Source organism: Hyla sarda, chromosome 1 (genome assembly GCF_029499605.1).
Source record: "Hyla sarda isolate aHylSar1 chromosome 1, aHylSar1.hap1, whole genome shotgun sequence".
NCBI lineage: Eukaryota > Metazoa > Chordata > Amphibia > Anura > Hylidae > Hyla > Hyla sarda.
The window spans coordinates 85,960,632-85,985,658 of NC_079189.1; the positions used below are offsets into that span (position 1 = coordinate 85,960,632).

A 25,027-nucleotide genomic window follows, 5' to 3' on the forward strand; every position below is an offset into this window, starting at 1 on the left:
TGCACATATCGATGGCACTACAGGGCAAGTTAGGGCCACTTTACACTAGAGGAACTGCATCACCAGCAGTGTATCTTTTAGGCCAGCTTTATACAAGTGTACTATTGCACCATTCAGAAGTCCTATAGTTAGAGCTAAGGCTTGGAATGAGACTGACCTTACCCATCTATATCTCCTACATGGAATCATAGTACACTTGTAGGAATCGGCTCTCATCCTTCTAATTACATGTATAGCGTCGATTTGGCTTATAGGTGGCCACATGGACGTTACTATATTGATAACTGTTCACAGGAATCCTAGAATAAAGCAGGTAGCATATCATAGTAAGCAGGCTAGATATACCATGCATTTAAATACAGCATGGCATGTGCCAAAAAACAGCATGCCCCCTCAAAAAATAAAATCCACAATATCTTATGCAAATGCATTTATTTTATGATTAAAAATTAGCAACAAGTGACATTAAAACATGCAAGCACATCAAACAAGACAAAAAAGGAAAAATACAATCATAGCAAACAGCCATGGGTGTGGATCAGTGAAAGCCAAGTACCTGTGCCTTATACATACATGCAAAGGTAAGTGCCAAGTCAGACTGGACTAACATGCTACATTATAAAGCAGATATCTGCTCTGTGCAAGGGATCCTCTAGATTATGTACAGAAACCATCAGACTGGTTTTAATTTAAAAATGTATTTATTTTTTGTAAGGCTATGGTCACACAATTCAGTTAAATCTGACATGTACTTTACCAGAGGACCTATGGCAGAAATACACAGTATTAGTAATTTCTGCTGTTCTGATGTGTGTGCGCATACATTAGGGTCAGATATTCATGATTTCAGAAATAGTATCCTATGAATAAAATACTGTGATTTAAAGGGGTACTCCGGTGGAAAACTTTTTTTTTTTTTATAAACTGGTGCCAGCAAGTTAAACAGATTTGTAAATTACTTCTATTAAAAAAAATCTTGATCCTTCCAGTACTTATTAGCTGCTGTATACTACAGAGGAAATTATTTTCTTTGGATTTCATTTCTGTCTGTCCACAGTGTTCTCTGCTGACACCTCTGTCCATTTTAGGAACTGTCCAGAGCAGCATTTGTTTGCAATGGGGATTTTTACCTGCTCTGGACAGTCCTTGACATGGACAGAGGTGTCAGCAGAGAGCACTGTGGCGAGACTGAAAAGAAATCCAAAAAGACAAGAATTTCCTCTGTAGTATACAGCTGCTAATAAGTACTGGAAGGATTAATATTTTTTAATAGAAGTATTTTACAAATCTGTTCAACTTTCTGGTACCAGTTGATAAATAAAAATAAATAAAAAGTACCCCTTTAAATAGGATCTCTCACTTCTCCTGACCTGTCTGTTTAATAAATCCTTAGCTTTTTGCATGAAAAAAAAATCTGGAGCATAATTTTTTACATCTCTGTGCTATTCTCCTCTGTTATTCCTTCTAAAAATGTAAATTTATAAATAGAGTGACAACTGGGTGTTTTCCTTCACACTGTAAAAAGTGTGTGTCCCTATAGGTCTGATACTGTAAGCTCTAAATGGACAGTGACAAAGAGAATAGGGACACATGTTCAACTGTTAAAGGGGTACTCCTCCCCTAGACATCTTATCCCCTATCCAAAGGATAGGGGATAAAATGTCTCATTGCTGGGGTCCCGCCACTGGGGACCCACACAATCTCCCTGCTGAACCCGGCATTCATTTAGAGCATCGCGTGCAGCGCCGGAGGCTCGTGACATCATGGCCACACCCACTTATGATGTTACGGCCACGCCCCCTCCCATAGACTTGCATTGAGGGGGCGTGGCTGTGATGTCACAAGCGGGGTGTGACCGTGACGTCACGAGCCTCCATGGCGATACATGCACAGATATCTGGGGGAGGGGTGCAGCTGAGATCACGGGGGTCTCCAGCAGCGGGACCCCTGTGATCAAACATCTTATCTCCTATCCTTTGGATAGAGGATAAGAGGTCTTGGGGTGGAGTACCCCTTTAACTCGTAGCTATCAATTAATTCAGAAATAGAGGAATGGAACAACATAGGATAATGAAGGTGATCCAGGATTGGTACATTCAGAGGAACACAGACATTTACTAAAACAGAAGTGTCAGGAAAGCTGACAGGTCCTCTTTAAAAATGACCATAACATTGCAGTGTTTCACTACAGGAAGCTGCAGCTATGCAATACATCTGTTTTTTAGTATGTAGGATGTATAAATATAAGAGGACCCCCTTGCACAAGTTCACCTCCAGTGTTTCTCTGACCTTGAGGACAGACTGATGAGGTCAGCTGGGAGATGTTCCCCATTGGTCACTTTCACTATCTCCCCTATAGCCACCTATTTGTCCCAATACGAACATAATCAGAATGGAGAGATGATGGAAAACAAAAGGAGACAGACACCAACAAAGACAGAATTGATATGTTAAGCAGGAAACTTGTAGAGTAATAAAATAAGGTTTGATGTTTCAATCTTCTCTTCCTACCTGGGTCTTGAGCATAAACGTCATGGTACAATGAATGCACTGGATATAGACATTTCTATGAAACCTCAGGATTAGAAGGCTAGTGACAGATGGAAGGATGGCTAAATTGTTTTCTAGACCCAGTGGTTAAGGTCTGCCAAGTGTTTTTTTTCGTAGGCCGTGTCCATCTGCATTCAGATTTTTGTTTTAGGATGGAATTGTAAAATGAAAAAACCAAATTGCGTCTGTTGGCTCACCCTTGAATATCCCTTTGAAGGGGTACTCCGCTGCTCAGCATTTGGAACAAACTGTTCCGAACGCTGGAGCTTGCGACGTCATAGCCCCGTCCCCTCAATGCAAGTCTATGGGAGCGGGCGTGACAGCCATCACACCCCCTCCTATAGACTTGCATTGAGGGGGTGGGGCATAAAGTCACCAAATGCTGAGCAGCGGAGTACCCCTTTAAGAATTTCCTAAGGCTCTTTTTACACTGTTAGCTGTATACATTTACTATATGCTTTCCTGGTGTATACAGAAAATGCAATCATAGACGTTCATTAACAAATGAAGGACAAAAGAGTTTAATCTTGACCTCCATTTGGGTTTAATGCATCAGAGTTTAGGTTTATTTAAAAATAAATAAAAATTGTTTAAAAACTAACAACCTCCATGGTGATAAAGGACACCAACACTGGAATCCCTCATAGGAATATATTAAACACTGGGAGCTTTTATTAAATGCGTTTTAACAGATTTAGTACCTATTCCACAGTATATGCCATAAATAACTGATATGTTTTGGAAGGCCTATGCTGTTTACACAATTCAAATTTAGGTCAATGGGACCTATGCAAAGTAAGTAGAACAGTCCAATTGGCTTTTTTGGCTTCAAGACCCCCCTCTGGTGGCCAAAATCAGGCCGCCGGAAAGCTCTTGAGGTGGAACCTGGATGTATCAGACATTTATACTCCACTAGGGTGGGGTTGGCGGAATATGACCATGAATCCTCCAGACTGCCTTGACCCTCAAGCTCTCCAGACTGTAACCCCATTGGACATGTCTTGGATGTGAGAAAAGACTCTGAGATCTACTTCTACTTCTCCAGAAAATGTTCACAAACTAATGGGGCTGCTGCAGGGGGCATGGGTTGAGTTCAGTATATGTACACCCCCTTTGTGGAATCTGTGCCCTGCAGGCTTTGGTCTAGCAGAAAGGTGGACCAAGCAGTTATTGGGTATGTATGCCTAATGCAGTGAGTTCAGTGCACACTGACTGTTCGGTCATCAGACCTTAGGCATATGATCTGGCCAACTTCCAGGCATGGTCAGGCATTTATAATAATCTTGGGAATGGTGGTTTAAAGTGTGAGATATTATAGGAACGAAGAAACAAACCAGGATGAAATTCCTACATCTATTATACAGACCCAGTTAGGAAGCAGAATCTGAAAACATCTGTTTATGAGAAGAGTTTACTTGTACCATCTTAAGGAAATAATGATGACTGACTTTTGTTACAGTGTGCTGGAAGGTATTTGACCAATAGACCAATATTTTTCTATCATTTTTCTTATTCTCTAATAGCATTTTTCAGTCAGTACATTTCCATGCTACACTGAGTTCATCCTTATTTCCTTTTCATAATGGAGACCAAAACAGTAGAGAAACCAGACTTCATAGTGTTAGCAACAGTAGGCATCTCTACCTTGATGAGAGAAGTATAATGTCTGCGGGTATATACTCTGTGCCATTTATTTTAACTATATCGCCAACATTTACCTGAAAGAAACTAGCAACCGGTTAACAATCTGTAAATTCATGTTAATAGCAAGGCTTTATATATATATACATAAAATGCATGCATCATAATAAACAGTGGAAGCAATGGCATAAGCAGGTTGAGCAGAGTTTATTGCACTGCACCCTAAAACAATGTGTTTTGTGTTATTAATTCACTTGCGGTTATTTAGATCCTTATTCAGACCAGATATTATAAGAAAGATTTTTAGTCCCACAGTCATCATCCATAGTGGCCATTTTCTTTGAGAAGACTACCCTTTATAGAAGAAAACTCTTCTACAAATTCATACGGCCATTTCAATTTTAATCTTGACTGTATGTTTCTTCGAAAGTTGATGACAACAATGTGTTTAGCTTTTGCTTATTAAGCAAGCAAGGAATGTTTGGGATCCAAGGTGTAAGATGAATAAACAAATCCAGCTTTATTAAAAAGGTTCATATGTAGGAGTACAGGCACTATGAAATCACTGACGCGTTTCATGCTAACTGCACTTAGTCATCGTACTCTATGACTAAGCCCTGATAGCGCGAAACGTGTCAGATTTTATCTTGTCTGTACTCCTACATGTGAACCTTTAATAAAGCCGGATTTGTTTATTCATCTTAATCCTTGGATGCCGGACATTCCTTGTCTGCTTGCTTGCTTTGTATCCCGTTTGAAGCCGGTAACAGCGGATCCAGGCACAATTGTCGGACAACTGCTGGGTGAGCTGTTGCTGCATTATCACATGAACTAGCTTTTGCTTATTAACCAAAACCACGACAGAGCTAAAGAACCTCATATTTAGCTGACCACCATAAGTCCTGCCTCCCTGTGATCTGCTGACAAAGAAAGCCAAGAATCAGCAGCACAACCACAATGTCAACAGCTGCTCATCCACAGGTCAGCGGTGGACATGTTGTCAGGCTCCAGTGCTCAAAAAGTATCACAATACTGGGAAAAGTAGAAAAAGAACTGCGTCACTCGCTTAAAAAATGCAGTAAAAGCTGAAAAGCTTTATTTACCATATGTCGCAAAGGTTTGACCCTAAGACAGGATTTTTTAAGCAAACAATAGCAGTACACAGTATGGTATATAAAGGTGGTATGGCATAATGCAATCTATCACAACTATGTAAATCCCTACTGGTCACAATAAAGCGACTGACAGACCTCCTCATGAAGCAAAGCAATGGCGCGGGATGTGGCCAGGCTGTTAATCACAGTGAGGAAGAGTGATCACAACCAGAGAAGACGGGACAAGGTGAGTATATCTCCCCGCCCAGGGGACTACTTACAGGGCCATGGGGGAACACTTTCTATCATCATATACTCACCATCTCTGCAGGTAGGAACGTCCCCCAGGGATGGTGAGGAAGCAGATTTTACCATATATAGCACGTTGCCACACATTATAAAAATGTAAAATCTGATGACAGGTTCCCTTCAAAGTGACTTCACGCCTATCTAAACAGTTCAAGCTTTCTTCTATATTACAATTAGTTCTATATTACATTTGTTACCAAAAGAGTATCAGAATAGACATGGCACTCAACAAGGCAGATGTCTTGAAAGTGCTGACACGTTGCGAGAGAGTCAGAGTCAGGCCAGAAGAAGCGTCATGTGATGTGAAACAGGCGTTTCCTTGCCCCCGCCCCCGCCCCACTCTCCCGCAGTGTGTCAGCACGATTGTTTGATGTCTGTACAGTGACACTATAATAAACATTGCTTTTAAGATGTCTGCCTTGGTGAGTGCCATGTCTATTCTGATACTCTTGTGGATCCAGTTTTGTTACTAATTTGACATTGAGCACCTCGATTACTTGTTAGCTGACCGCTATAGTTACCATATGTGGCCAATGAATTAATAATTGGGCTATATTCATAGTTGCAGTGCCTAGTTTTTTCTTTTTTGTACATTTTCTTTATAAAATTTTAAACTTTGCTGAGGTCTTGAACACTGAATTTCCGAGCCCAGAGCACTCCCCAGTCTACTGTTATCTAGCATAAGCCCCAAGACCAAGTGATTCCAGATAGAATAATAAAGCAGCAAGCTTTTTATTTAAGGGAGAGAAAACTGCATCTATTCAAGTAACAAAACTCAATTACGTCCCCTTGTCCTCAGGCTAGGATGTTCTGTGGGGCTGAACAGTGATGCATTATTGAGGACGGGATTGTGTCAATGTGACTAAGCGCCATCGCCTTGTTCCCATCACACAGCACCGTTGCTTTCTTGATGAGATTCTGCCAGAAAAGCACAGATCCATTTACAAAGACTGAGCAGTTTTTTGCAGACTACTTGATAGGAAGAGGTTTGTGGAAAGAAATGTCAGCATAGAGGCAAGAAGGTAAATGGCACTGGCTTGGCTAGATTCTCTTAATTATATAAATGATGAGTATCCCGCGGTAGTAGGAAATATTTGTTAAAGAAAATCTTGTAAGCCAATAGCTTGAAGATATCCTTTTAATTGTAAACTAGCTGAGTACCCAGCGTTGCCTGGCTTTTCCTTCCTAATCCTTGTTGGGGAGGAAAATCAACAGGAGGAAGGAGGAAGCTTTTGACTTCATATCCCATCCTCAAATTATTGCCATATCCCAACCTCCTATCCCGTTCCCCGGTCCCGACTCCCTACCCCATCCCCATGTGGGACTGATTTGTGATGAAGATATTGTAAGCTGAAAATAGAAGGGGACATGGCTTAGTGGGACTGGGCATGATTTGCAAGCCAGACCGATGCACAAAAAGGGGTAGAGAATAAAAGAGGTGGGGCTTAAACAGTGGGCATGTCTGTGTGAGATGGGGTGTGGCTTGCAAGCCGGACTGACATTTACCAGGAGATGCAGAGCGGAGCTTGTGGAGTAAAGTACTGGAAGTCCCATATACTTGCATTGGACTTAAAACAAAACCCCCATTTTTTATATAAGGGTATAGGTAAGGGTTAATTTAACTATCATACTTTTATTTGACATAAGTAATATGTGTACCAGGTATTATCTAAATATCTCAAACCACTCAAAAATGCACCATCTCAATAGACGTTAATGCATTTTAGACTCAATTCTGACAAAATCTGGGGTCCAGAAATTCCATGGTGGAACTTCCACCGCAGAAATTCCATAGTATGAATGGTGCAGCAAATTGCCATTTAAAAGCAACAGGAGGCTGCTGTGTGAAATTTTGCTCAGAAAATATGTAGTGAGCTCACTAGCCGTTTTTCTGAGGTCACATCATCACTAATGTGATCTCATCTGACATTTCAGTAGCACCACTCTGATTGGCTTGTCCCTTTGAGCTGTCCTAAGATAACTCTATAGCCAAGTCTAGTATTTTTATCTCAAATCAAAGCACCCTAGGACTAAGCAACTCATAAGACTATGAAAATGTTGTGCACATTGAAGGCACAGCATGAGGACAATACAAGTTACCCCTGGAGACTGCATTTAGCCCCTTGGATGCCACTGGTTGAGAACCTAGGCTCTAAGATAATAAGTGGTTAGGCTTTGTATAGACTCAGTGAAATCTGAAAGGGAAATAAACAGAGCTGCATCTCGAGTGATGGACCTGGCTATGCATTGTAGCCTCTAGTATACACAGAAACATTGCAAATGTGAAGAATGCTTATAAAAAGGGGTTATTGCTCAGCTTTTCTAGACTACTGAACATCAAATCTGCCTTGTTATGCACAGATATAAGAAATTGGTAAATAACAATGGGTAAACCGGTAAAAGGCTCTGTGGAGGTAGTAATAGCGTCTCTGTGGAGGTAGTAATCATCATATACAGAAAGTCTCAGCTTAGTTTTTGACTTAGGGGTAAAATTGAAAACTGCCAGCTCTCAGGATTATTTTAACCCCTTGATGACACAGAATGGCCCTCATTTACTTAGAAAATCGGGTTGTAAGTCTATCTTGCTTTCTTACCCGATTGCTTTTTTCCCCTGGTATTTATTATTTTGTCGCATCGTGATTGTCGCACGTGGGTTTTGTTGGTTTTGGTTTCCAACTCCTCCGAGTTGTCGGGAAAAAATCCACAACAATTCAACAAATTCGGGTTGGAAACCTTTATAAATACAGTGGTCCCTCAACATATGATATTAATTGGTTCCAGGAGAACCATCATATGTTGAAACCATCATATGTCGAGTACATATGTCTATGTAAAAATGGTAATTGGTTCTGGGGCCTCGGGACCATTGTATGTTGAATACATATCTCTATGGGAAACGGCTAATTGGTTCTGGGATGACCATTGTATGTGGAGTGTATGGGGAGTGTTTAACAAACCAGGGTGCCTCCAGCTGTTGCACAACTACAACTCCCAGCATGCATGTACAGCCATTGACTGTCTGGGCATGCTGGGAGTTATAGTTTTGCAACAGCTGGAGGCACACTGATAGGGAAACATTGATGTATGGGGTGTATAGTGTGTATATGTATTGTATGTGATGTGTGACATCGCATACAGTACTGTACAGTTCTTTAAATACCTTCAGGGGGGACAGAATGTCCTCCATTACGATCCTGCCGACTACAGCTCTATAGGAAAGGAAGGGGAGCAGCTCATTGGATGCCTGCAGCAAGATGCTCCAAGCTATTGGCTATGGCTGCACTGGGGGGGCGGGGCTTACACGGAGCTCACAGTGGAAGCCTGCGTGAGTTAGCAGGACAGCATGTGAGTAACAGGAGGCAGAACGGGGCACACGGGGCACATTAAACAACTGTCAGTTGCTGAAGTTCTCAGCGCTGTCGGATAGCTGTTTGTATGATGGCCCCGACACACAGCAGCATCATATGTCGATGCTGCCTTCAACATACGATGGGCTCTGAGAGGCCATCATATGTTGAAATGATCATATGTCCGGCCATCATAAGTCGGGGGGGTCACTGTACGTGGGAAAGCTCAGAAATGTCGGGTTACGCCCCTTTTTCGGGTTTGTGAGAATCCACATCGTGTCGCAGACTGGCACACGATGTCTGCGACATGTCGCAGACAAAGATGCGCCAAAAAAAACCCGACAAAAGAAGTCGGGTTTAGAATAGTAAATGAGGGCCTATGAGTATTTACATCCTTTGAGCCCTAAGAGGCTTTAGGGTGTGCTTAGGAGCTGAGCTCACTTCTGTCCCAGTGAACAACATCGGCCGGTACTCACCGCTAATGCTGGACATAAGTGATCATGCTGATGTCAAACATTTAACTCTTTAGATGCTGTGATCAATGCTAATCAACATTTAAAGCATAAAATTACAATTACAGTTGCTGGATATTTGAGGGCACTCATTAGCGTTATTGTAGAGGTTCAAGGAGTCAAGATCGCAGCTAAAAAATCTCTTCTTATTCACCTCAGTGCTATTTCTTGTATTGTCTGCCTAAGGCAGACTGCACAAGTAGATGGCTGATATTACTGATATTACTGTAGAGTGCTAGTACTCATATGATTACTAATATCCAACGGATAGGGGATATGATGTCTGATCTCAGGGGTCCCGTCGCTGGGACCCCTGCAATCCGGCATTCTGTGCCGGGCGCTGCCTCAGAGACGTGACATCATGGTCACGCCCCCTCGTGAGGTCAAATCACACCCAATCCATGTCTATGGGAGGGGGCGTGATGGCATCACACCCCTCCCAAAGACATGAATGGATTTGGCGTGACCTCACGAGGGGGCGTGGCCGTGACGTCACATCTCTGAGGGAGCGCCCGGCACAGAAAGCCGGGGGCTGCACTGAGATTGTGGGGTTCCCAGTGACAGGACCCCTGCAATCAGACATCTTATCCCCTATTCTTTGGATAGGGGATAAGATGTATAAAGCCGGAATACCCCTTTAAACTACCTGATGCATGTGGTACTGCATGAACGAAAAGCAATAATGTGGAAGAACCTCTATGTTGACGAACATGGTACAGACTCTTGCAGGTCTCTTGCCTCAGCAAGGAAGAATAGATACTTTACTTATGGCTGTGTAGGAGTACGAAGCAGATGATAACCGAGCCCTGTTGATTCAGTAAATTTATAGATGTTCTAATAGAAATCATTCTAAAGCCTACATGGCTGCATGTGTTTCTTCACAAGCTGCCAATATATAAAAAGATAAAGTTCAGCTGACACCCAGTCTTTACACAAGAGGCAGAAGCTATAAATACGCAGTACATCCTGTTCATGTGGCCGTGTAATGAGCATCTAGTAAGGTCAGCTACCTGGAGAGACCCCATTAAGCCTCAGCCAAACACATGGATGGAACTACTGCAGGTTTCTTAGGGGAGCACTGAGCTTTAGGACTCAACATTTTGGCAGTCTTCCTTTTTAAAGGCAATTTTCAATGTAAACTGAGCAGCTCGCGGCAGCATGATCCACTCATGTCATCTGCAGCTTGGAGAACTTTACCACAAACTCCTGCAAGTTGAATACCATTGGTCATGTTTGGTGGTGCAGCTTAGGGCAATTTGATCCAAATCTTGACTACCACAGGGAAAAACAAGCATTAAAGGGGTACTCTGGTGGAGAAATTGTTTTTATTCAATTGGTGCCAGAAAGTCAAACATATTTGTAAATTACTTCTATTTAAAAATCTTAATCCTTCCAGTACTTGGCTGTTGTTGTATAGGTCTTTTCTGTGTGACCACAGTGCTCTCTGCTGACACCACTGTCCATGTCAGGAACTGTCCAGAGCAGGAGAGGTTTGCTATGTAAAATTTGCACCTGCTCTGGACAGTTCCTGACATGGACAGAGGTGTCAGCAGAGAGCACTGTGGCCAGACAGAAAAGAAATTAAAAAAGAAAAGAACTTCCTCTGGAGCATACAGCAGCTAATAAGTACTGGAAGGGTTAAGCATATTAAATTTAAATAGAAGTAATTGACAAATCTGTTTAACTTTCTGGCACCAGTTGATTTAAAAAAATAAATAAAATGTTTTCCACCCGAGCACCCATTTAAATGGTCCTCCAGAAAGAGACTTGGTAGCAGTCTTAATGATGCCCCCCCCCCCCTAATTTATTAACTTAGAGTGCAAGATTGTTGAAAAAAAAAATTATCAGAAATCAGGAATTTAAGTCTGAAAGTTCCTACTATATTCTTTTTTGTTCCTACTATCTATTTTTTTTAATTAAAGAATTTGTCTTTAAAACAGATATTTGAAAGTAGAGAAAATATAAGTATGTAGAACAATAAAGGTCATTACACATTAACAAGACCAAGTTACAATATGGTAATCTGCATAGATCCGGCTGTCAAAATGTTGTAAAGTCCAGATTTTCTCAGGTCGGCTCTGTGAGTATCTGGGGAAGGCCCCACATTAGGGACATTAAGTGTAGATAGAAGCAGTTATCTGATAAATAATGAAGCTAGGGTTGTATGAAGTGGTATTAGTGGGTACTAGTAATATCTCTAGAGTTCCTCCGGATCTATTACACCTCAGCTGATGGGCCATAATCCAGGTAACATGCAATGAAGATCTAAAATAATGTACATAAAAGCAGGAGGTAGAGGGGTTGTAAGAGGTAGAAAGGGGGAAGTTATATAGTTCCTACTCTATTCTATGTTCCTTAACATCATTTAATTGTATACTGTATACAACTAATTTACAATGCAGTAAAAGTGTGAAACCATAGGCACTAAATAAAATCTTCTATTGACATTTCAGTCACTGACTTACTACCTTGGGCCTCCTTCATTTTTTCTTCTCTGTGTACCATGGGGGCCAATGGAGTGGTTCACAGTGAAACTTTTCCAACACTGGTCTCTCTACACAGAGGAAATGCCCATTATGCCCATCAGCCTGTTACTGGATGCTGGATCCAAGGAGGTGAAGATCAATGGGGACCTGGGCAGTGTTGGAGCAGCATCAACATGGGGAAAAGTGATCAGTAAAGGACCTATTATATGGGGCGATTATCTGCTGAACGGGCCAGTTCTTTCCCTGTGTAAGAAATCCAGTGATTCTAGAGCAACCGGGTAAATTCTTATTCATCAGCTGATACTGGGATCAGATGGACGTAAAAATAATTTATGTATATCAAGGGCCGCACGGATGATTCAGGTATAGTATTTACGGCCCTGCCAGCACAATAATAAAGCTGTGGAAAAGGCTCCTTTAACAAGTGCTGATCTACTCACACCTGTCTAAGAGAACACTGAGGCACTTTTGCTTTTTACTATCAGTACGCCATTTTGAAATAAAAAAATATATATATACTGTATATACTTGAGTATAAGCCAACCCGAATATAAGCAGAGGCCCCTAATTTCACCCCAAAAACCCAGGAAAAGATATTGACTCTACTATAAGCCTAGGGTGGGAAATACATCATCCCCCTGTCATCCAGACCCCCATATCACTGCCTGTCATCATCCCCCCGTCATCATCCACCTGTCATCATCCCCCCCCCTTCATCATCACCGCCTGTTATCATCCCACACCCCCCTTCATCATCACCGCCTGTCATCCCCAGTCATCATCCCACAACCGCACCCCTTCATCATCCCCCCCCTCCATCATCACCGCCTGTCAATGGCTGAACAGTGGTCTTCAACTTGCGGACATACAGATGTTTCTAAACTACAACTCCCAGCATGCCCGGACAGCCATCGGCTGTCCGGGCATGCTGGGAGTTGTAGTTTTGAAACATCTGGAGGTCCGCAGGTTGAAGACCACTGAGGGCGGATAGTTCACTCGAGTATAAGTCGAGGGGGGTGTTTTCAGCGAGAAAAATCGTGCCGAAAAACTCGGCTTATACTAGAGTATATACAAAAAAATATATACCACCAGTCAACCCCCTCAATTTTTATTTTATTTAACAATAACTTCTATCTGTATTTTGTTGCATTAGGTTAAACAGAACACAATGCGATTATATCGCTCCAGGCTGCAATGTCCCTTAACAATTATGCATGATGCAGTAGCCTTGTAAAATGTTTAAAAAACATCAAAAATCCATTGAAATGCCAGTTTAAATTCAGACATGCACTGTTTGTATAGGAGTGTCCGTATATACGACATCCTAATTCAGTCCAAAGCAATGACGTTTTCGCTGTTATTTATTCATAAGAACTGCTGTTCTCTTTTTGAAAAAGACAAAAAAAAAAAAAGAAGTGAAACGAAGCAGTGAAGGCAAATAAAGAGGCTACAATACTCTGTCTTAATGAATATCAATTATTTCCAGTTAGTGAACTCAGAAGAACACATTAAAGATTTATCTACGCTGCCATTAACATAGCGGCATTACCATCCGTCCGCCAGCTACATGTGTCTCATGGCACTTCCATTATAGCAAATGAACAACTCCGTAATGTCTTTGTTACTGCCCCATTAGAACTCGCACCCTCATCACAAATTCCTTTCATTTACAAGAGTCTCAACATTTCCTGGAATATGGGACATATTCCAGAAATGTATCTCCATTACCAATAAAATACAGTGTATCATTCTTCATTCCACTGTCAGATACCATTTAAAGAGGGGTATCCCTCATGGCACTGGCTTCTGAATGGGGAGAGTTGGGCAGGAGGAACTGGTAACAAGAAAGGATTTCCTAGTTGCCACTATATAAACCAACACTATATAAACCAACAGTCTATAAAGCCCCCCCCGATACAGACCTCAAAACGGGGAGTTTACAGGATCTTGTAGAGATCTAGACTTACAGGCAATGTTCCCTAAAAGAACAGCGGAAATTCCACATTCTGGATTCAACTAAAGATAGAACATATGTCTTTAAATTTTGTGGAATTCTATTCAGAGCCCCATTAACGTTAACGAGTCTCCAAAGAGCAGAATCTGTTTTGATAGCACCGAAATTCTGCCCAAATTCCGCAAAACTGCAAAAAAAATAGGCAGTCCACTTTTCTGTGCAGATTTTGAGTGGAATAGCAGAAACTCCTCCATGTGAACACAGCCTAAGGAGAACACTAAAACAACTGTAAAGATGTTAACCCCTAGTCATGGTTCAAGGGTCTTTAATAAGTCATTACTTAAAGGGTTAACTACCTATAGTGGCACTGGAGAGATCATTTTTATCCTTCTGTAGGAAAGATAATTTGCCCAGTGAACATTGCTTGTAAGACTCCTCACACCAGCTGGACCTCTAAAAGGAAAGCCAGTTGTGTTAAGGGAGTACTCTGGCAAGAATGTACCTGTCCTCCCATCCACAGGATAGGGGATAAGCAGCTGATTGCTAAGGGTCCGATTGCGAGGGCCTCCCGCAATCTCAAGGATGGGACCCTGGCGCGCTATGTGAGGAGCGTGTCGTCTACCAGTAGATGGTACACGCTCCATTCATTGCTACAGGAGCACAGATAATGCCCCAGAGCTGTACTTGGGTCTTTTCGGCGCTCCTCACCGAGCACCGGGTCCCATCTCTGTGATCGCAGGGGGCCTCAGTGGTCGGACCCCCCCTATCCTGTGGATAGGGGATAAGTTAATTTGCACCAGAGATCTCCTTTAATGTTCTAATTATTCTCATGTAGAAAGCAGAGAAAAACAAGCTCACATCCTCCCTCCCTGCCTGGATACTTGTAGAAAATCCAGCTCTATTGCAATTTAGAAGAAAGTAAGTAGACCAAAATCACACCTACACAGAGCACATGTTCACATCTTGACGCGTTTCGTCAAGATGTGAACGGGTGGTCTGTGCAGGTAAGATTGTGTGTACCTTCTGCTAACTTTGAATAAAGCTGCATTCAGTTAAAGGGGTACTCCGGTGGAATTATTATTATTATTTTTTTAAATCAGAAAGTTAAAACAGATTTGTAAAATTACTTCTATTAAAAAAATCAATCCTTCCAGTAATTATTAGCTGCTGAATACTACAGAGAAAATTATTTTCTTTTTGGAACACCGTTCTCTCTGCTGACATCATGACCACAGTGCTCTCTGCCGACATCTCTGTCCATAGCAGCATATGTTTGATATGGGTATTTTCTCTTACTCTGGACAGTTCTTAAAATGGACAGAGATGTCAGCAGAGAGCTGTGTGTTCCAAAATGAAAATAATTTCCTCTGTAGTATTCAACAGCTAATAAGTACTGGAAGGATTAAGATTTTTTCTAATAAAAGTAATTTACAAATCTGTGTAACTTTCTGGCATCAGTTTATTAAAAAAAAAAAAAAATAAATAAAAAGTTTTCCACCAGAGTACCCCTTTAAGTGCTGGCTAATCCGAATTTTCTACAGGAATGTTTGCTCTACATGCATCCATGGAGATATTAGGGCAGCACACAAGGAGTGAGGCCCTATCTATAGGATATAGCAATGCTAAACCTGCAGGCAGAACAATAAAATTATTTTGTACCCGGACATCAGTGTATTCTCTTCTTCCCAAACAGCTGAAAACATGTCCTTTTGGTGTAAGAGACACCAAGGTCAGGTCCCAAGTAGATATACAGTCTCTGATCTCAGTCATTACAAAGTGGTCCTTTAAACTTCCTCACAGTCAGGCAGATAAGTTCCTGCGAGACGCATAAGATCATAAGATAAAAAGGGATTTTGCCAGGTTTTTACTTTTCTTACACCGTAGGGTATTCTGAAAATATTTAAATTCTCAGCGATCTTAGAAGACTGATCAAATAGCTCTTGAACTATGAAAGCCTAAATGGAACTGATATGAACATTGCTGACACGGCAGTCGCAGGGCTTTTAGTATGAAAATGAGCTATCTTCTAAAGGGAAGAATAGGCAACTGTCCATAGGTGGCACTAGAGAGACCGTATTCCTTCTCCTACTAATTTGTATATTTTTTTTCTCCAGGAAATACTGATTGTAAACCAGGGTTAAAAGGAGTTATGCAGGAATGGAAAAACAGAGCTAATTTCTTTCAAAAACAGCTTCACGCCTGCCCCAGGTTGTGTGTGGTATTACAAATTGGATTCATTCACTTGAGTTGCAGAACCACACCCAACGTGGAGACAGACGGGGAGTGGTTTTTGAAAGAAATCAGCTCTGTTTTTCCATTCCTGGATAACCCTTTTAACATGTGGTATTTTGCCAAGCCATACTGGTCAGTATTTTTATCTAAGAAAAAAAGGAAAAAAAAAGAAAAAAAAAAAGGCCAAACTTTTTAATTATAGATTTTCTTTTGGCTCCACTCCTTGCTTTTGCTTAGAAGGGTACACCGGGTTAGGGAAATCTATTCCTTATCCTAAGGACAGGGGATAAGTGTCTGATGGGGGACCCCCAAGATTTCCTGTATGAATGGAAAGGTGTCTACCACTGCACGAAGCGGTGGCCATCACATCCCCACCATGCACCTCTATGGGAGAGACTGAATACGGCTCTCCCACAGAGATGCATGGAGGCGGCCCCATTCATGAGGGAAGCCGGTGTGCCGTGAGTGAGATTGCGGGTGGGTCCTAGTGGTTGTGCCCCCCGCGATCAGACATTTATCCTCTATCCTTAGGATAGGGAATAGATTTCCCTAACTCAGAGTAGTCCTTTAAAATACTGACCAGTATATAATGTGTGAACCCATCCTAAGATGCCCTACATCAGCAATATCTCTGCAAGTAGAGCCGGTACCACTCCCAGAGCTGCATCAAAGACATTACAAACAGGCCGGTACCCCGTTGTGTACTGAGGAGGGGACAGATCCTTGAAATAGCGGTCTATAAATAGAGGTGTCTAGTTTGACTGATATCCCTAGTCATATTTAAAAGCCCTTTACAGGCAACACAGACTTACATGGTGCTACCTATAGATGGCGATACAGAGACAAATCTCTGCTTTCAGTAGAGGAGACAATTTGCATATTTTATTTCCCAGACATCCTTGCCTATAAAAGAAAGAGCAGTGGTCTCCAAAATGTGGACCGCCAGCTGTGTCAAAACTACAACTCCTAGCATGCCCAGACAGCCAATGGAGAGTTGTAGTTTTGACACAGCTGGAGTTCTATAGTTTGAAGACCACTGCTAGAGGCTTCTAGAGAAGAACACAAGACCTTCTAGAGACTTTGACTACATTCAATGTTTAATTTGTTACAATTATATTTATTCAGAGGAAGTCAAGTTAATAGTGTCCCAAACCACTTGTGTCATTGCTTCTCTCAAGTGACTACATGACATCACCTGGTGCCAGGAGCCCAAAACGGACTTCATTTTGCAACATGTAGTGACAGCCGGCAATGAGGCACCAATAAAGTAGAACCCGCTGTTATGCCAGGTTATCACACACAGTATTGTGGACAAGCTGCACTGTCCTGCTCAACCTGTGGTCTCATCTTGTGTTAGGTCAGTATTTCCCAACCAGTGTGCCTCCAGCTGCTGCAAAACTACAACTCCCAGTATGCCCGGACAGCCAAAGGCTGTCCGGGCATGCTGGGAGTTGTAGTTTTGCAACAGCTGGGGTCACACTGGTTGGAAAAACACCACGTTATGTAGTAATAAAATACACTATATGAACGACAAAACAAATTTCTCAGCAAATATGTATGATTTTAATATAAATTATCTCTTCCCATCAATCTCTTTCCACGGCAATGCTTTTATTTATCATGTCTTTAAAAGGGGTACTCCGGTGGAAAATGTATTTATTAATTTTTAATTCAACTGGTGCCAGAAAGTTAAACAGATTTGTAAATTACTTCTATTAAAAAGATCTTAATCCTTCCAGTACGTATTTGTAGCTGAATAGTACAGAGAAAATGCTTTTCTTTTTGGAACACAGTGCTCTCTGCTGACATCTGTCCATTTTAGGAACTGTCCAGCAGCAGCATATGTTTGCTATGGGGATTTTCTCCTTTCTCCTTCTCCAGTTCTTAAAATGAACAGAGATGTCAGCAGAGAGCACTGTGCTCGTGAGAGATGTGAGAGAGCTCTGTGTTCCAAAAAATGGGTTTTTTCCTCTGTACTATTCAGCAGCTAATAAGTTCTGGAAGGATTAGGAATTTTTAATATCAGTAATTTACAAATCTGTTTAACTTTCTGGCACCAGTTGATTTTAAAAAAAAAAAAAAAATAATAAAAAGAAAAAAATTTCCACCGGAGTACTCCTTTAAATGCTGTAGTTTAAGATTCCCTACACAGCATCATAATGCAATTGCTACAAACAAGTTCTCCATTTCCCTTATGTTTCTAGTGCTAGAAATATGTTGCCCTTTTGTTCTTCACTGTCAGACATTTCTAATTGCTCCATAGAGACAATGGAACCTTACAGAAACAGGTAGCAAGACATGCAGAAGACACAAACCTTTTCCCAGTGCACAATCTCCCAGGCTCCATTCCGTAAAACTGAAAAAGGTAAAAATATATTCATAAAGGCTGGGTTTACACCAAATTTTTTGCAATACAGTTCCCGTATATGTTTCCAATTTGAAAACCGTACAGAACCGTATTGAAAACCGTATACACTGACTCTCCGTTGAAAACCATATGCCAAACGATGCATCAGGTTGTGTCCGTTTTGCATCCTGTACGGCTTTATCATACTTTATCATCCTGTACGGCTTACCATAGCCTACCTCTGTTTTTGGTCCGGGTGAAAAACCGTATTGAAACGTGTACTTTTTTTTCTCTTTTCTTTAACATGCGAGTCAATGGGGACCGTACAGAACCGTATGTGGGTACGGTTCCATCCGGTTTTCACCATACGGTTTTTAACTTTGCACAGTTTTTTGGAATTTCAATCAAACAAGTGAAACTTTATACATAATGAAGAGAAAAGTTAAAAACGGATACTTTTTTTTCTTAAAAAAACAGATGCAACCGGACATTTTTCAAACCGTATACGGATTAAAATGTATACAAATGTTTTGATACAGTTTAGTCAAGTTTTGAGGAATCCGTTTCCCCCCCAAAAAACTGATATGGGAACTGTATTGCAGCCTAAGAAAATGGGTGTCAGCAATGGAACACAGCTTAGCTTGAACTAGGTCAAATTCAACATCTAACACCAGGATTTAAGGGAAAGGGATGATGCAGGTATTGCAAATTAAAACTCCTCGTGAAAGCCCCTCAGGAGATATCCATCTTGTTGCTAGTATTAGTAATTTCTTCTCAACTGCACTAGAGGCGGAGTTTGCTGTATGTGCAACCTTTTCTTCCGCCAACCCCAGTGAAACCCAGCCCCTTCGGTCCAAAACTCCGCCCCTTCACGAAAAGAATGGGAGGATGAATATTTGTGAAGGGGTGGAGTTACCGTGCAAAGGGGGCAGGGTTATAAGCCGAAGTGGGCGGAGAAAATGCATTGCTCATACAGCAGCTGCCTCCAGTGCAGATATGAAGTTAAAACCACAGCAACAGGTCATGTTTTCAGAATTTCCTTAGTCTTTCACAGGTGAAATAATAGTGCTGATCCCTGATGCACTGACCACAATTAGGTTACCTGTGAAAGACTAAGGAAATTCTGAAAAAATGACCTGTTGGGGGGACTTGAGGACTGGGCTTGGGGAACACTGTTCCAGATCATGGTGTACCAATTCTCACCAGTGTACCGTATATACTCGAGTATAAGCCGACCCGAATATAAGCAGAGGCCCCTAATTTCACCCCAAAAACCCAGGAAAAGTTATTGACTCGAGTATAAGCCTAGGGTGGGAAATACATAATCCCCCCTGTCATCATCCAGACCCCCGTCATTAACACCTTCATCACCCTGTCATCATCATCACCTGTCATCATACCCCCCCCTTCATCATTACCCTGTCATCATCCCACACCACCCCCTTCATCATCACCGCTTGTCAATGTCTGATTTAACAGTGGTCTTCAACCTGCGGACCTCCAGATGTTCCAAAACTACAACTCCCAGCATGCCCGGACAGCCATCGGCTGTCCGGGCATGCTGGGAGTAGTAGTTTTGAAACATCTGGAGGTCCGCAGGTTGAAGACCACTGCTCGGGCCTTCGTCATCATCCAGCCCCCCATCCCCCTTTAGTTTTGTACTCACCTCCGCTCGGCGGGACATTCGGGTGAGCTGGTCCGGGCCATCTGTGCTGCAGGACCATCTGGTGGGGAGGGATAGTCGTCCCGGGGTGTCGATCTTCACCGCGGGGCCTCTTCTCCGCGCCCAGCCCCGGAGTAATGACATTGCCTTGACAACGACGCACAGGGAGGCAACGTCCATGTGCGTCGTCGTCAAGGCAACGTCATTATTCCGGGCCCTAAGCGCGGAGAAGAGGCCCCCCGGTGAAGATTGACAACCCCGAATGACTATCCCTCCCAACCGGACGGTCCTGCAGCACAGATGGCCCGGACCAGCTCACCCGAACGTCCCGCCGAGCGGAGGAGAGTATAAAACTAAAGGGGGGATGGGGGGCTGGATGATGACTAAGGCCCGGGCAGTGGTCTTCAACCTGCGGACCTCCAGATGTTTCAAAACTACAACTCGCAGCATGCTGGGAGTTGTAGTTTTGAAACATCTGGAGGTCCGCAGGTTGAAGACCACTGAGGGCGGAGAGTTCACTCGAGTATAAGCCGAGGGGGGTGTTTTCAGCACGAAAAATCGTGCTGAAAAACTCGGCTTATACTCGAGTATATACGGTAGTTGCTGGGATGTGAAAATTCACACTTTTTTGTATCTCCTTAAGGGAAACCATTTCTATGCAGGAAGCTCCTGTGTGTGGTTGAGTACTAGGAGCTGGATATCCTAAGAAGCCTTCAGGGAACATTGCTTCCTTGTAAAACATACTCCGGCTGCATGCCAGTAAATTCTTCTCTCGAATATAAAACCAGCTGAAGCATATACATCGTGACCTTGTCACAAGACTGGCTCCATAAACTGCTACAATCGTATCTAATGGATCCAAGTAAAAGTGTTACTTTACCCTGTGTGATCTTCTTGTTCACGTAATTATCGGCCTTGTGTCGCTTCTGTAACAACAAAAGAGGGCATTGATGGGATTAGTAACAATATTGTGTGCATAGATCTGACAAAAACTACCACTCTCCATTAGGTTTTTCATCTAGTACACTACTCATCCCAATAAGTGCAGGAAAGGGGGAGAGTGTCTAATGGGAAAGGGGTCCAACCGCTGGGAACCAACCACAATAATAGGTGTGTACTCTAACCCTGTCTCCTCCCCACTCCATTCAACTCCATGGGCTGGACAATGACAGCCGAGAGTATTTCAGGAGATATCCCTTTCAAGTGGACCTGTCGGAAGGTCAACGGGAGTAATTGAGCACATTGATAGATAGGGCTTTATATGTGGATTCCAGCCAAACTTTTGTATAAAACAGTCCTCTCCATTGGCAAGATATAGGCCATTTTGTTATTATGCAAAGTAGGATTAAGGGCCCACGGAGCATTCCACAGCATGGTAGAAGCCCAGGTAGGTCCAGCCCATGTCCTCTTTACAAATGCCCCCTGGCCGCATTCACCCTGACTGACAAAAAAGAAATAGCCTGGACTTTGCTGGGGAACGCCACATCCCCCCCCCTCCCCCCTGTTTTGGAGGCACAATATTTCAGTAGTTGCACCATTTTTGCATGAGATAGTTTCAGGAAGAAAAATGTGTTTTAAATCTTATGTAGAATGCATGACCATGATTCGTTTAGCACAATCTGAGCCAAAGCAAACATCTTTCTTGTCTTCCATAATATTACTAGGTCGAAAATAACTTTTAATAAACACTGCAATGAGTCAAATACTAACCAATACCTACAAAAAGCCCCACAAAAGGAGTAAATAACAGCAAAAATGGATTTTTAAGCAATGAAAGACCCTACAAAATATGTTACTACCGAACATATTACATTTCAATACTAATACAAGTACCTTGCAATTACAAATGAATATATAGTGGTAGGTGCAGCCCAGCAATTAACCTAACCCAGATATACATTATTAAGGTACATGTGACAGTGTGCCACTAAAAATTGTGAACACCCCCATTGATTCATACCCATATTAAAAGTAGTATAACCAAGCTCCATTGGTGATGTGAAACCCCATGCACATTTCACCTCAAGGTTCTTCAGGGGGAACTGAGGTAGATGCTGTTGGACCAACAACTACTGAATAGAATTCGGTTCACTGCACTGCTGCTGGTGTGTCATTGCAATTGTGACATTTTATTCAGGTACCAGAAAGTAAAAAGGACCCTCCAAATTTAGAGGTGCTGATGTAAAGAGCCTTTCCCCCCAATAAGACATGACTATCATATAATGTGGCACCTATGGCTGCACTATAGGGGGAACTACTCTATAGTTGTTTCACCCATGCAGTTTATTTTAGGCCATTATAACCTGCCTTACACTACATATATACACATATATCCTAAAAAAAAGTCAATAGGTAAGGGACGGCTTCTCTACTTAAGTAAAAGCGATGCATCTTTGTGCATTCAAAGATCAAAAGGATGTTGTAGAAAAATCCATACAATAATGGAAGGTCATCTATTAAATAAACTGCTGTATGCAAAGGCACAGGCCGACTGACAAGCCTGGCAGCAACACGCCATCGTCCTCCTCAGGTATTGATTATGTGAGAAGCATAGGAAGCATTGGTGAGTAATTCTGGCCAATAATCACACCACAACAGGGAAAAGGCATAGAGGCTTCCTAAACCCAAGCAGCAATAATATCAAGAGCTTGTTCTAGTACATAATAAGCATCGATCTTAAATAAGGAAGTTCTGTGCTTGCAGGTTCCCTGACTGGGGCTCCTTCACTTTTATTTACTGCTCAATCTCCGTTTATCACAATGTCAGGCTACCCCAACGTTAGAGATGGTAAGTCTTCCTTTAGTGCTCAACCCGACTGTCCCAAAATACATTTTGGCTTATGCTAAACTGGCACATCTTCCTGCTCTTTGATTTTGAAAGCAGCAAGAGCAGAGCCTTTAGGCCATTTTACACAAAGTATCAACCATATGGGGCAAACATTACCCCAAAATAAGGCACAAAATTAAAAACGAAAAAATGCATCGACTGTACAAGCCTATAAATCATTTGTCAGCAGCTCCTGGTGTAAACAGTGGATGTGCTTCCAACAATATGAGAAGTGCCAACCAACACCTCAATCCAGAGGTCATTCACTAGTCATATGCTCCTAATACTTGGCCAGGTCCTTTCATCGTGCACCAAATTACTTTATCAGCACTTGTACCTAGCATCGGTCTGCAGAAGGAGCCCTACAGTGCACAATGAACCGTCTGTATCCATTTTCATATCATTCTTGTATTTACTTGTTTATAATACAAAAATTCTGATGAAAAGTCACTGTAGTCATCTGTGAATGTTCAGGAGCTGTAAGACACCACGTGAAGGCTGGCACTGAACCAGGGGCTCGGCTGCAGCATCATGAGGTCACTGCAGTCAGGATTAGGTTACCGGATAATTGTGCAATGTGAATGGAGTAAGCATTCAGGAATAATACTGGAATAACACAGATCCATCCTCTCGACTGACTTCTGTTCCCAGACCTGACACATATGCACACAAACAATACAATGGATATGCATATAATATTACTGCAGACAGGATACTTTGACTTTTAGCAGTAGCCATTGATTGAGGAACCCACCAAAGTAGCAGTCAAATGTCCTAAAAGACAATTAATTGCCCTGTACCTCTGGGGCTGGGAGGGGAGGGCAAACACTGGGGTATTCCACCCTTAGACATCTTATCCCCTATTCAAAAGGAGAGGGATTAAGATGTCTGATCGCAGGGGTCCCGCCGCAGGAGACCCCATGATATCTGCTGTGGCACCCCAGATATCCAGTGAAGTGAAGTCACGGTCACACCCCGCTCGTGAGGTCATATCCATGACCCCTCAATGCAAGTCTATGGGAGGGGGCCCGTCACGCCCCCCCTCCCATAGATTTGCATTGAGGAGGCGTGGCTGTGAAGTAATGAGCGGGGCAAGGCCATGATTCCATGAGCCTCCAGCACGAGGTCATGAGCCTTCGGCACCTGACGCTTTAAACAAACGGCAGTGCTGCATGGGTCCCCAGCGGCAGGACCACCTCGATCAGACATCTTATCCCCTATCCTTTGTATAGGGTATAAGATGTCTAGGGGCGGAGTACCCATTTGAAATACCTTAGCCCCACCTCCTTGACACTTCGCTAAAATAAAAAGGCAATTTTATAAGTTTGGCAACTGCCCTCAGCTCCACGGAGGGTACAGTTTAGTTTTATACCCAAACGTTATCAAATTGTGTCTGCAGCTCCTAATAGCAAATGCAGCTGACAGCTTCCTTTTAAAACTCAGTTACAAAAAGTGTACACCTACACACTATACACAAACGTATATTTATTGAGAGATATTTTTAAGAGCAAAGAGTAATGGCAATGGCAGGTAAAAGGATCCACTTTATTGAAGCATAAATATAAAATACAAGCTGAGCACAGCAGCCTACGGGTTTCGGACAAGCATGTCCTTAGTCATGGCATGACTAAGGACATGCTTGTCTGAAACGCGTAGGCTGTTGTGTCCAGCTTGTATTTTATATTTATGCTTCAATAAAGTGGATCCTTTTACCCGCCGTTGGTGGCGGATTACTCTTTTCTACTTATACTGAGGGAGGTGAGGCGCTACCCCACAGACTGAGCACAACAGAGGTAGTGAGGTTCGGAGCGATCACTTGCTATATGGAAAATATTTTAAAGGAGCATTGTAAAGTTATCCAGCCTGGCACATGTATCAGAGTTTACAAAGTCAGGACAAGCGCACATTAATAAATCAGGAGGGAAAATCCACAAGAAGACAAAGGTCTCCCAGAACGCCCAGCGACTGGCAGGAAAAGCTCTGCTCTCAAAAGCATTCTCTGCTGCCGCTACCTGAGCTGCATTCATTATGTGAAGATATGCAGACACATTTACAACAACAACATC

The 25,027-nt window shown here is 42.4% G+C and overlaps 1 protein-coding gene across 3 annotated transcripts in view; it reads right to left on the reverse strand.

The window, feature by feature from the left end:
* Window positions 1-25,027, reverse strand: part of ATP8A1 (ATPase phospholipid transporting 8A1) — a 212,785-nt gene that overhangs the window by 117,612 nt on the left and 70,146 nt on the right. For 2 of the 3 annotated variants that reach the window (XM_056557223.1, XM_056557214.1), the window contains exons 6-8: window positions 21,016-21,061; window positions 18,441-18,481; window positions 4,195-4,268 (exon numbers count right to left, since the gene is read on the reverse strand). In XM_056557223.1, coding sequence (XP_056413198.1) covers window positions 4,195-4,268; window positions 18,441-18,481; window positions 21,016-21,061 — 161 coding nt within the window. Of the gene's footprint in view, window positions 1-2,289; window positions 2,364-4,194; window positions 4,269-18,440; window positions 18,482-21,015; window positions 21,062-25,027 lie in introns of all 3 variants that reach the window. The other variant, XM_056557206.1, reaches the window with a different exon arrangement.